A 12,885-nucleotide genomic window follows, 5' to 3' on the forward strand; every position below is an offset into this window, starting at 1 on the left:
ACACTTTACCCGCCTGCTCCCAGTGCCACCCACACTGGTTTAAATGTAACTTAGATATTGGGTTTCACTATGTAAAGCGCTTTGAGTCACTAGAGAAAAGCGCTATATAAATATAGTTCACTTCACTTCATATCTATATATACACAGACATATACACATATACATATATATATATATATTTATATATATATATATATATATATATACACATATACATATATATATATATATATACGCTTATATACATATAGATATATATACATACACACATATATATACATATATACATATATATGAATGTATATATGTGTGTGTGTATATATATATATATATATATATATATATATATATATATATATATATATATATATATATATATATATATATATATATATATATATATATATATGTGTATATTTATACACATAATAAAATACATATGCATGCATATATATATATACACATACATACATACATACATACATACATACATACATACATACATACATACATACATACATACATATTTATTTATTTTTATTATTTGTTTCCCCCACACTCTTGGCATTCTCTCGATGAGCTTTAAGGTAGTCACCTGAAATGGTTTTCACTTCATAGGTGTGCTTGAAGCTCATTGAGAGAATGCCAAGAGTGTGCAAAGCAGTAATCAGAGCAAAGAGTGGCTATTTTGAAGAAACTAGAATATAAAACATGTTTTGAGTTATTTCACCTTTTTTTGTTAAATATATAACTCCACATGTGTTAATTCATAGTTTTGATGCCTTCAGTGACAATCTACAATTTAAATACTCATGAAAAAAAAGAAAACACATTGAATGAAGAGAAGGTGTGTCCAAACTTTTGACCTGTACTGTAAAATATGTATTAATTTTTACTTGGGTGCCAGGAGGAGTTACCTCTGCACTAGACAGAGCAACAGCAGAACATCTAACAGTAAACATTACTTCTACTAACATGTAACTTAAGCAAGTTTTTCCAAAAATGTATAAAGAGTTGCTAACAGTACATGCATAAGGTTTATTATCCTCGACTAATAGTAGTTGTAGCCATGTATTTGTGGTATTTACTTGCTGCGTGTTAAGTTGCCGTGTGATGGCTGTTGTCGTTATATTTTTTTCACGACACCGTGAGTCAGATCCAGCTGTTTTCAAACAGTTGAGAAGTTCAATATGTGTTCCCTACAGTTTGCAACTTCCCTGAAGTGTGAAGATGTGCCTCTGACAGTCTCTAAGGGTGCCAAATCACATCACAATACTATAATTAAATGACTGTTACTGTATATAGTTATTCTGGCTAGGTATGCCTTACTTATAGCTTCTACTCTGATGGTGTTTATGAGTCACATAGGCTATGTGACATAACTGAAATTTTATTCTGAAGAATATATATATCACAAAAACAGAGGACATTTTAAAAAAGCAATGCAAGGAGTCGAATTTAATTGTCACCTACTTTACATTGGAAGCTGAGTGACACAAGATCAGTTTCCATCATGCTTCCATCAGAAAACAAAACACTCAAGGACACTTTACAAGTCTTTGTTTGCCTTTTGATGTCTCTGTGTGGACGACATTCTTAAACATGCTTACCTCTTGTCCTAAATACATTAATATTGTATGTTAAAATTGGCTACAAACACTAAGTGTAAATTGTGTTAGTGTGGTAGAACTTAGAAGACATAATTTTTCTCACCAAGCAGTGCACTTATTAAGACCTGTACAAAGTGCACCCTGTATAGAATTGGCCGAAATATAAAATGACTCTGAATAAAAGACCTGTTCCTGGAAAAAAAAAACCTGAAAGGCATTTTTTTTTTCTATTTCAATCATTTTCTTGATGCAGCCGCGCAGTAGCTTGGTGGTTAGCAATGTTGGCCTTTCAGTTGGGGAATTTAGGTTTCAAATCAGGCAGCACGGTGGAAGAGGGGTTAGTGCATCTACCTCACAATACGTAGGTCCTGGGTTTGATCCTGTGGAGTTTGCATGTTCTCCCCGTGACTGCGTGGGTTCCCTCCAGGTTCTCTGGCTTCCTAACACCTCCAAAGACACGCACCTGGGGATAGGTTGACTGGCAACACTAAATTGGCCCTAGTGTGTGAATGTGAGTGTGAATGTTGTCTGTCTATTTGTGTTGGCCCTGTGATGAGGTGGCGACTTGTCCAGGGTGTACCCTGCCTACCGCCCGAATGCAGCTGAGATAGGCTCCAGCTCCCTCCGCGACCCCGAACGGGAGAAGCGGTAGAAAATGGATGGATGGGTACAAATCAGCTTGTGCATTCTGTGTGAAGTTCAGGCCTGTGCAAAATTCCGAATTTGGAATTTGAATTCAGTTCGTTTGAAGACTTGTAGCTTGTATTGAAATGGCTCCACCCTGCAGGATGTTAAAGGGGAACATTATCACCAGACCTATGTAAGCGTCAATATATACCTTGATGTTGCAGAAAAAAGACCATATATTTTTTTAACCGATTTCCGAACTCTAAATGGGTGAATTTTGGCGAATGAAATGCCTTTCTAATATTCGCTCTCGGATGACGTCACAACGTGACGTCACATCGGGAAGCAATCCGCCATTTTCTCAAACACCGAGTCAAATCAGCTCTGTTTTTTTCCATTTTTTGGACTGTTTTCCGTACCTTGGAGACATCATGCCTCGTCGGTGTGTTGTCGAAGGGTGTAACAACACGAACAGGGACGGATTCAAGTTGCACCAGTGGCCCAAAGATGCGAAAGTGGCAAGAAATTGGACGTTTGTTCCGCACACTTTACCGACGAAAGCTATGCTACGACAGAGATGGCAAGAATGTGTGGATATCCTGCGACACTCAAAGCAGATGCATTTCCAACGATAAAGTCAAAGAAATCTGCCGCCAGACCCCCATTGAATCTGCCGGAGTGTGTGAGCAATTCAGGGACAAAGGGCCTCGGTAGCATGGCAAGCAATGGCTGCAGTTTGTTCCCGCAGACGAGCGAGCTAAACCCCCTGGATGTTTTGGCTCACACCGTCCCTTATGCCACCGAAGATGATCAAGAGAAGAATATCGACCCTAGCTTCCCTGGCCTGCTGACATCAACTCCAAAACTGGACACATCAGCTTTCAGGAAAAGAGCGCGGATGCGGGTATGTCTACAGAATATATTAATTGATGAAAATTGGGCTGTCTGCACTCTCAAAGTGCATGTTGTTGCCAAATGTATTTCATATGCTGTAAACCTAGTTCATAGTTGTTAGTTTCCTTTAATGCCAAACAAACACATACCAATCGTTGGTTAGAAGGCGATCGCCGAATTCGTCCTCGCTTTCTCCCGTGTCGCTGGCTGTCGTGTCGTTTTCGTCGGTTTCGCTTGCATACGGTTCAAACCGATATGGCTCAATAGCTTCAGTTTCTTCTTCAATTTCGTTTTCGCTACCTGCCTCCACACTACAACCATCCGTTTCAATACATGTGTAATCTGTTGACTCGCTTAAGCCGCTGAAATCCGAGTCTGAATCCGAGCTAATGTCGCTATAGCTTGCTGTTCTATGCGCCATGTTTGTTTGTGTTGGCATCACTATGTGACGTCACAGGAAAATGGACGGGTGTATATAACGATGGTTAAAATCAGGCACTTTGAAGCTTTTTTTAGGGATATTGCGTGATGGGTAAAATTTTGAAAAAAACTTCGGAAAATAAAATAAGCCACTGGGAACTGATTTTTTATGGTTTTAACCCTTCTGAAATTGTGATAATGTTCCCCTTTAAATTACATGCTTAAAAACAAAGGGTCTGATCTACTAAAATCCAAATACCACGTGCCAAACAGCGTGTGCAAACTAAAAAATTATGTGTAATATGAGTGGATGTGTTGTGTGTGATCTACTAAGACTGTGTGTACAATCAATAACAGGTGCAGAACACCCTATTTGAAAGAGTGATTTTGTGTCTACTACGCAGCTTTCACCACAGAGACACTGCACTTTCATGTTATCATGTCGCATTTTTCTATGTTTTGAAACAAGCAGCAGACATGTACCACTTTTTATGGGCATTTTTGAAGTGCTGCGGTGCATCTACAATGGAAACCTCCTTTTTTTTTAAGCACAGAGGCTGCGCTCATGGGAGAGTTGTACGCTCCTGACGCAAGAAAATGCATATTAAAAGATGTTTTTTCACATAAGAGATATGTTTATATTATATCTTATATATGAAAAAACAGACGTCCTTAAAAAAAAATGCCAGCAGACACCAAAACGCATCAGTCGAATTCATTTTAGGTCATCGAGCAGCTTTCCCTCTCCGTGTCGTGTTGGGGCTGGAACCTATCCCAGCTGCACTCAGCCAGAAGGGAGGGTACACCCTGCAGAAGTCGCCAACTCATCGCAGCAGTTATAGAAATATGAAAAGATATTGTTGAATAGGCTATACGTCTAATATTTGTATATGTTACTTACAGTGTTGGGTTAGTTACTGCAAAGCAGTAACTAGTTACAGTTACTAGTTACTTCATTTCAAAAGTAACTCAGTTACTAACTCAGTTACTTACACCAAAAAGTAATGCGTTACTGTGAAAAGTAACTATTTAGTTACTTCTTTTTTTCTTCTTTTTTTTTTTTAAAGCTCCCATTAATGCCCTTTTAGCCTTCATTTCAGTACTGTTATTGCACTGGAGAATTATACAATCTGTTGATCAACTTGACATGCATTTGCATCACTGAACTCTGCTAAGCAATGTGCTCTACATACAACACACAAAGACAAAGATATGTTACAAAGGCCAATTTGTTTCTGGCCAGAACAAATTGACAAAACTATTTTAAATAGCTGCAACATAACGTACATAAGTAACAAACAGCATAATAACAGCATAGATGTAAACCAAGAAAGGCACACACTACATACACAAAGCCTAACCAGGCATTTTCTTTACTGAGCAAAACTCTTTATTGTCGGCCATAAACACATCACCAAAACATTAGTAAAAAAAAAATGATATCTCGCAAAAGTGGTCATTTTCTGCAATACAAACCAGACCAAAAGCTACTTTGTTATATCAACAGCAGCCACTCGCTCTTTCTCACGTGTGCCAACACTTGCACATATGGCACTTAGCCAGTGATGCGTTTACAGCCACACAAAAAGTCGGACAACTCCAACACCACACATAAAGTGTAATTCCAGGTCGTTACACTATGATTTACCAATCAAATGTGTGCTTATTCTAGTGTCATTTATTAGGAATCTTAATTTATAAATATTAATCATTAAATGCTGTTAGTATATTAAATAAATACTAATAAAAATATATTTTTTACAAACAGGAAGTTGCAGGAATGTACACATGGTCCCCTGCTTACATCTCATTGTGCAACATGTGAATGTTTTAATGGGAACTAAATGAAAGGGGTACAAATTATTTCCAAAGCAGGACCTCCACCCAGACAAACAATACAAGTACACAGTTCATGAAAAACAATATTTGTTGTTATTGTCATTGTAAGTGGGCCTAGACACTTATATTAGAAATGGAAATGACTGCTGTCATTTGATTATAATAATAAGAGAATGTTGTCTGTGTATCTGTGTTGGCCCTGTGATGAGGAGGGGACTTGTCCAGGGTGTACCCTGCCTTCCGCCTGAATGCAGCTGAGATAGGCTCCTGCGACCCTGAAAGAGACAAGCGGTAGAAAATGGATGGATGGATGGAGATTGAACTTGTTATTTAGTGAGGTTTGGGACAGGTGTGCTGCTGGTGTAGCCACAGTGTGCACGTCTAAAGTTTGGCACATGGGCTCCACTCAATGCTCAGGGAGTTTTTGCGTTTGCTCACACACATGAACAATTAGAGGGAACATTGATTGACAGAGTGTGTACCTTCAGAGGTGAATGATGACGAGCAGAGGCAGAGTTAATCCATAAGTGGTGGAGGTGAAGTGGCATCAGAGTCTCTGTCTCTCTTTACTAGCTTCGTCGAAGCATGTTGCTTATGTAGCTTGTTTCAGCAGATTTGAATTGCTGTTTTTGGGCAGTAGATGGGATCTTTGATCCAAAGCACAATTTACATTTAACTAAAATGTTCTTTTCTTTGTGCTCGACAAAAGAAAAGTAGTGAAAATATCTCCATGTTAGCAAACTGGACTTCTGGCTCCGCCATGATCAGACACGCCCCCCTCCCCTCCCCTCCCTCCCTCTCCTCCCTCTCCTCCCTCCCCACACTCACACACAGAGCGCACGTCTCTCTTCTCCGGCTTGTGACACAAGAAGAATCAGAATGATGACACAGCAGCGCTCCGATAAAACACACTTTATACTACATAAAAAGTAACGTAAAATAACGCAGTAACGCATCATGTAGTAACGGTAACTGAGTTACTGAATATAAAAAATAACGCGTTAGATTACTAGTTACCGCCGAAACTAACTTTGTAACGCGTTAGTCCCAACACTGGTTACTTACATGTTGACAAGTATACGTAGTATGGAGCTGCAATGCAATCGTCTTCTTTCTCACAGTTGTGTGTCTAACTGTGTCAATTAGTACGTACTTTTCAGACCTGCTCAACAAAAAAAGCAAAAATAGTGCTAACAGTTGAGTTTTAGTCTTGGTAGATCACACTGCGAGTGCTAAATAATCTAATTTGCATGTTCTCATCCCAGCACTGTGGACGTTATGACGATCAGCATATATTGTGTAAAACATGAAGACAGACACGCTAAATGGATTGTGCTCCTTGTTCTGCTCATTAAAGATGCAATCCTCCACACACAGGTTTAGTAGATCAGCTTTGCGTGTGCTATCAAGTTTGCACGTTTTTTAGTAAATGATAATCTTTAATGGATTACGTCCAAAGTGTTGGTGGGCAATGCTTGATTATTGCTTTTTCTCATTGTGCCTTTCGCTGTTTTTTGCATGCCGTGGCATTGGCTCTGTGAGCAACCATAACTCTATCTGGCTTGTTAGCCTCCTGTCGCAGGTGAGCGATGGTGGTGAGGGGAGATGGGCAGTACTGTTATGTAACAAGTCGCTACAGCTCGATGATTTTTTGGCTGTGCACACCATGCAACGCGGGTTTGCAGAACGAGCCGGTGTGGCGTGCACTGGCTCCTCGGCACGGGACCATTGTAGAGGTTTCAGGCACTGAGCTCAGGGTTGGAACTGGTTATCCAGGCGTGTTCAGGTTGGCATTACTGCAATTTTTCCTATTATTGTCAAGACCGACCGGTAAAGTCCCAAGGTTCGACAGGTTGTTTGCGAACAACAGGTTGGCGACCCCAGATGAACTGTGTGACTGGCTGGGAACCAGTTTAGGGTATACACCAATTTTCACCCAAAATCATCTGGCATAGGCTCACCCCAAACATCAACCTGGTGTATGTGAGTGACAGGAAGAACATCTCTGACAGTAAGTAGTTTGGTGCCACATACTGTTTTTAAAGACCTACTGAAACCCACTGCTACCGACCACGCAGTCTGATAGTTTATATATCAATGATGAAATCTCAACATTGCAAAACATGCCAATACGGCCGGGTTAGCTTACTAAAGTGCAATTTTAAAATTTGCGCGAAATATCCTGCTGAAAACGTCTCGGTATGATGACGCCTGCGCGTGACGTCACGGATTGTAGAGGACATTTTGGGACAGCATGGTGGCCAGCTATTAAGTCGTCTGTTTTCATCGCAAAATTCCATAGTATTCTGGACATCTGTGTTGGTGAATCTTTTGCAATTTGTTTAATGAACAATGGAGACAGCAAAGAAGAAAGCTGTAGGTGGGAAGCGGTGTATTGCGGCAGGTGTTGTGCCGGATAACGCACCCCCTCCATAGAATGCACCCTTGACTGTTGTGCCGGATAACACAGCCGGTGTTTCATTGTTTACATTCCCGGAAGATGACAGTCAAGCTTTACCATTGGCCTGTGGAGAACTGGGACAACAGAGACTCTTACCAGGAGGACTTTGAGTTGGATGTGCAGACGCGGTACCGTGAGTATGCATGCAGCTGCGGCTTCCAAACATTTGATCGCTTGCCCGTACGTGCGTGCCGCTATGTGCATGTCACGTACGTAACTTTGGGGACTTTGAGGAAATATATGTGCTATATGAACTTTGGGGAGGTGAACGGTACTTTGGGCTGTGGGATTGAGTGTGTTGTGCAGGTGTTTGAGTTGTATTGGCGGGTTATATGGACGGGAGGGGGGAGGTGTTTGTTATGCGGGATTAATTTGTGGCATATTAAATATAAGCTTGGTTGTGTTGTGGCTAATAGAGTATATATATGTTGTGTGTTTATTTACTGTTTTAGTCATTCCCAGCTGAATATCAGGTCCCACCCGCCTCTCACAGCATTTTCCCTATCTGAATCGCTCCCACTGCCCTCTAGTCCTTCACTCTCACGTTCCTCATCCACGAATCTTTCATCCTCGTTCAAATTAATGGGGGAATCGTCACTTTCTCGGTCCGAATCGCTCTCGCTGCTGGTGGCCATGATTGTAAATAATGTGCAGATGTGAGGAGCTCCACAACCTGTGACGTCACGCGCATATCGTCTGCTACTTCCGGTACAGGCAAGGCTTTTTTATCAGCGACCAAAAGTTGCGAACTTTATCGTCGATGTTCTCTACTAAATCCTTTCAGCAAAAATATGGCAATATCGTGAAATGATCAAGTATGACACATAGAATGGACCTGCTATCCCCGTTTAAATAAGAAAATCACATTTCAGTAGGCCTTTAATGCATCATTTTTTTAGACCTCGCGGCGTGTGCAACGACCTGTCTTTTTCATACACTTTTCTAGGGTGAAAATACCGTTTTATATTCTAGTCAGTGCAGTATAAACAGCATATTTATTGGGATTATTTTACCTGTTATGCTGCATTGACAAAATCGTTTTTTTTCCTCAAAACTCGACAGTGCGCCTTATAACCCAGTGCGCCTAATGGAAGGAAATATTCTGGTTTTGCTTACCGACCTCGAAGCAATTTTATTTGGTACATGGTGTAATGATAAGTGTGACCAGTAGATGGCAGTCAAACATAAGAGACACATGTAGACTGCACTATGATGGCAATATGACTCAAGTAAACAACAACAACATTTTATATGTTCCATTGAAAATATAGAACAGTACACACTGCGCTCAAAAATCTATCAAAATGTTTTAGTACGACTTTGATAAGCTATGAAGCCGCACCACTTGATGTGCTGCAACATACAAGTATTATTATGGTGTGTGTATAAGTTAAGACATATTATCTGGCGTTTTGTTTCGCAATATTATGCAAAAGAAACTTTTCTTACCTTCTGGTACCTGCTGATCTGTATTTGGGATCTGCATAAATCCTGAAAAATTGCGCGAGTCCGCCTTTGTAGTCCGTGTCGACACCGTAGTCGATAAGCTTCTTCTTTTTGTCTATCTTCTTGTTATGGGACATTCATCCTCTGCTGTTGTCATTTCTAATATAAAGTAGTGTAAAGTTCTTACTTATATCTGTCAGTAAACTCACCATGAAAGCGCTAAAACATACAGGTGTAGTGAGTTTACATTATTCACCCAAGGAATTTTAGGTGTTGTTTCCGGATGAGGAGATGCTGCTCCGTTGTTGCTTTAAGTAAAGTCTGAACGTCAATCAAACAGTTAGCTCCATCTTTTGACACTTCTTCCACCCCTGTCCTTGCACGCTACACCAATACAACAAAGATGATGAGGAGAAGACACTGCCGAAGGTGAGCCACGTAAATAAGACCGCCCACAAAACAGCGTATACGTAATCGACAGTCAGAAGGCAGCTTAAAGATGATCTGTAAAACAATCTGTGCAACAATTTGACCAAAGAACCACCATTACATGTTATGTAGACCACAAGGAAGTGTTTTTAATTTAGAAAAAAATAATAATAATAATAATGTGACTCCTTTAATTTGCCCTATAATCCGATGCGTCTTATATATGAAAAAAGATTTTTAAAAAATAGACCATTCATGGGCAGTGCGCCTTATAATCCGGTGCGCCCTATTGTCTGGAAAATACGGTATATATATTTTTTTTAATAAATACTGTCTTATATTCCTTTATTTGCTGTATTCAAGCTGGTTTTAGTTTAACTGAATGCATGCTTATACAGTAGAGATAGTTAACTATAGTTAAATCTGTTCATTTACAGTATTGTATTGTATTTGTTGTTGTTTGCTTATGTAGTCTATGTATATGTTCCACAGTTTGGTCTCCTACAGTAAACACATCACACAGATACGGACGCGGGCCTTCTTCTTCATCCGTGACCTGAATGAAATGTATGTATGCTACCTCTAACACTTATGTTAATCCCAGTTTATTTTTATTTTTCATTTCTGTCAAACTGGATAATTCAATTACATATTGTTTGACAAAGCGTCACATTTCAGAGCTGCCCAGTTTGCTGACTGATTCCACGTAACCTTTTTTTTTTAAATTACAAATGCAGTACGGTAATAGTGTGCAAAAGCAGTCATACAGTAAAAAATGCTCATAGTAAAATGGATAATGGAATGACTACTTATTGGTAAAAGTCAGAGTAAAGATGCAAATGCAGGAATTTATTTCACTATTTGCAATACTATGAGATTCGCACAGTGAGCAAATTGAGGGTTTGAATTTTTATGTTCTCTTCATGCGTGAGAGAGATTTACACAGGTACTGCAGTTTCCTCCCACATTATCATAACTGTATTTGAAACACCCCCTTTCCATCGCCAGACTCAATATGTCACCCTTCTTGGTGTGATGTCATCTGGAGACCATTTTCCCGCATAGACAACGTGGATAAAGGCATATAAAGCTATTATTTTGATCACTCAATTGCATGTTTTGTTGACCTGGTGTATGATTACTTCAAAACTGATATGACAATCATGTGCAAAAAAGAAAATTTAAATAATTATCATATCCAGACTTCCCTGCTCTTCCATTTTCTCTTCCAATGACACCAAAGCCTGTGTTTCCTTATGATCTTTCAGCATTTATTTTAGCATCTTGAGGAAAACATCAGTAGAAGAGGACGCAAACTGGATTACTAGCGGTTTACCTTCTTTTTCTCTCGTTTTTAAACGTTCCCTCTAAGGTGCGCTCCTGCAAAATTGTGCACTGTTTGAGCGTCCTCTGCTCAAAGCAAATCAATGTCGCGCACAAAATCAAATCCCATCTTAATTCTAAACAAAATAAAAACATAATTTGTTCTGTAGGATTTTGCAATGCAACTGTTCATGACAGGTGAGGACAAGCGGCCACAACAGATAAAACACTGTTTGTCAACACTGTTCAGTTATTGTAACGTCTGTCGAGACGCTATTAGGACAGGAATTCCATCGATCACTTTATTGAGCAAAACTATTTATTAACAGCGTTAACCACACCAAAAACCTTAGTAAAAAACTTGTATCTAGCAAAACTAGTCATTGTCTGCCGTACAAACCAAACCAAAACCAACTTTCAGTCATCTGTCATATCAACAGCAGCACTTGCGCCAAAACACGCACTCAAGGCACTCAGGCAGTGATGCAGTTATGGCCACACAAAAAGTCGGAAAACTCCAACACCACACACAGTGTAAATTTCAGGTATTTAAACTATGAATCCCCAAACATATGTGTTTATTCTACTGTCATTTATTAGAAATTATCATTTATGGATATTAATCATGAAATGCTATTAGTAGATTATAGAAAATATGTATTTTACAGACAGAACATTACATACATACATACATACATACATACATACATACATACATACATATATATATATATATATATATATATATATATATATATATATATATATATATACACACAAACCCTGTTTCCATATGAGTTGGGAAATTGTGTTAGATGTAAATATAAACGGAATACAATGATTTGCAAATCCTTTTCAACCCATATTCAGTTGAATGCACTACAAAGACAAGATATTTGATGTTCAAACTCATAAACTTTTTTTTTTCTTGCAAATAATAATTAACTTAGAATTTCATGGCTGCAACATGTGCCAAAGTAGTTGAGAAAGGGCATGTTCACCACTGTGTTACATCACCTTTTCTTTTAACAACACTCAAAAAACGATTGGGAACTGAGGAAACTAATTGTTGAAGCTTTGAAAGTGGAATTCTTTCCCATTCTTGTTTTATGTAGAGCTTCATTCGTTCAACAGTCCGGGGTCTCCGCTGTCGTATTTTACGCTTCATAATGCGCCACACATTTTCGATGGGAGACAGGTCTGCACTGCAGGCGGAACAGGAAAGTACACACACTCTTTTTTTACGAAGACACTCTGTTGTAACACGTGCTGAAGGTGGCTTGGCATTGTCTTGCTGAAATAAACAGGGGCGTCCATGAAAAAGACGGCGCTTAGATGGCAGCATATGTTGTTCCAAAACCTGTATGTACCTTTCAGCATTAATGGTGCCTTCACAGATGTGTAAGTTACCCATGCCTTGGGCACTAATGCACCCCCCTACCATCACAGATGTTGGCTTTTGAACTTTGCGTCAAAAACAGTCTGGATGGTTCGCTTCCCCTTTGGTCCGGATGACACGATGTCGAATATTTCCAAAAACAATTTGAAATGTGGACTCGTCACACCACAGAACACTTTTCCACTTTGCATCAGTCCATCTTAGATGATCTCGGGCCCAGAGAAGCCGGCGACGTTTCTGGATGTTGTTGATAAATGGCTTTTGCTTTGCATAGTAGAGCTTTAACTTGCACTTACAGATGTAGCGACAAACTGTATTTAGTGACAGTGGTTTTCTGAAGTGTTCCTGAGCCCATGTGGTGATATCCTTTAGAGATTGATGTCGGTTTTTGATACAGTGCCGTCTGATGGATCGAAGGTCACGGTCATTCAATGTTG

At 39.5% G+C, this 12,885-nt stretch overlaps 1 protein-coding gene across 1 annotated transcript in view; it reads left to right on the forward strand.

Moving 5' to 3' along the window:
* The window catches only part of LOC133605885 (lutropin-choriogonadotropic hormone receptor-like), a 57,675-nt gene that overhangs the window by 6,782 nt on the left and 38,008 nt on the right, over positions 1-12,885 (forward strand). The window contains exon 3 of the mRNA XM_061959248.2: positions 10,219-10,293. Coding sequence (XP_061815232.1) covers positions 10,219-10,293 — 75 coding nt within the window. The remainder of the gene's footprint in view (positions 1-10,218; positions 10,294-12,885) is intronic.

Source organism: Nerophis lumbriciformis, linkage group LG02 (assembly GCF_033978685.3).
Source record: "Nerophis lumbriciformis linkage group LG02, RoL_Nlum_v2.1, whole genome shotgun sequence".
NCBI classification, from domain to species: domain Eukaryota; kingdom Metazoa; phylum Chordata; class Actinopteri; order Syngnathiformes; family Syngnathidae; genus Nerophis; species Nerophis lumbriciformis.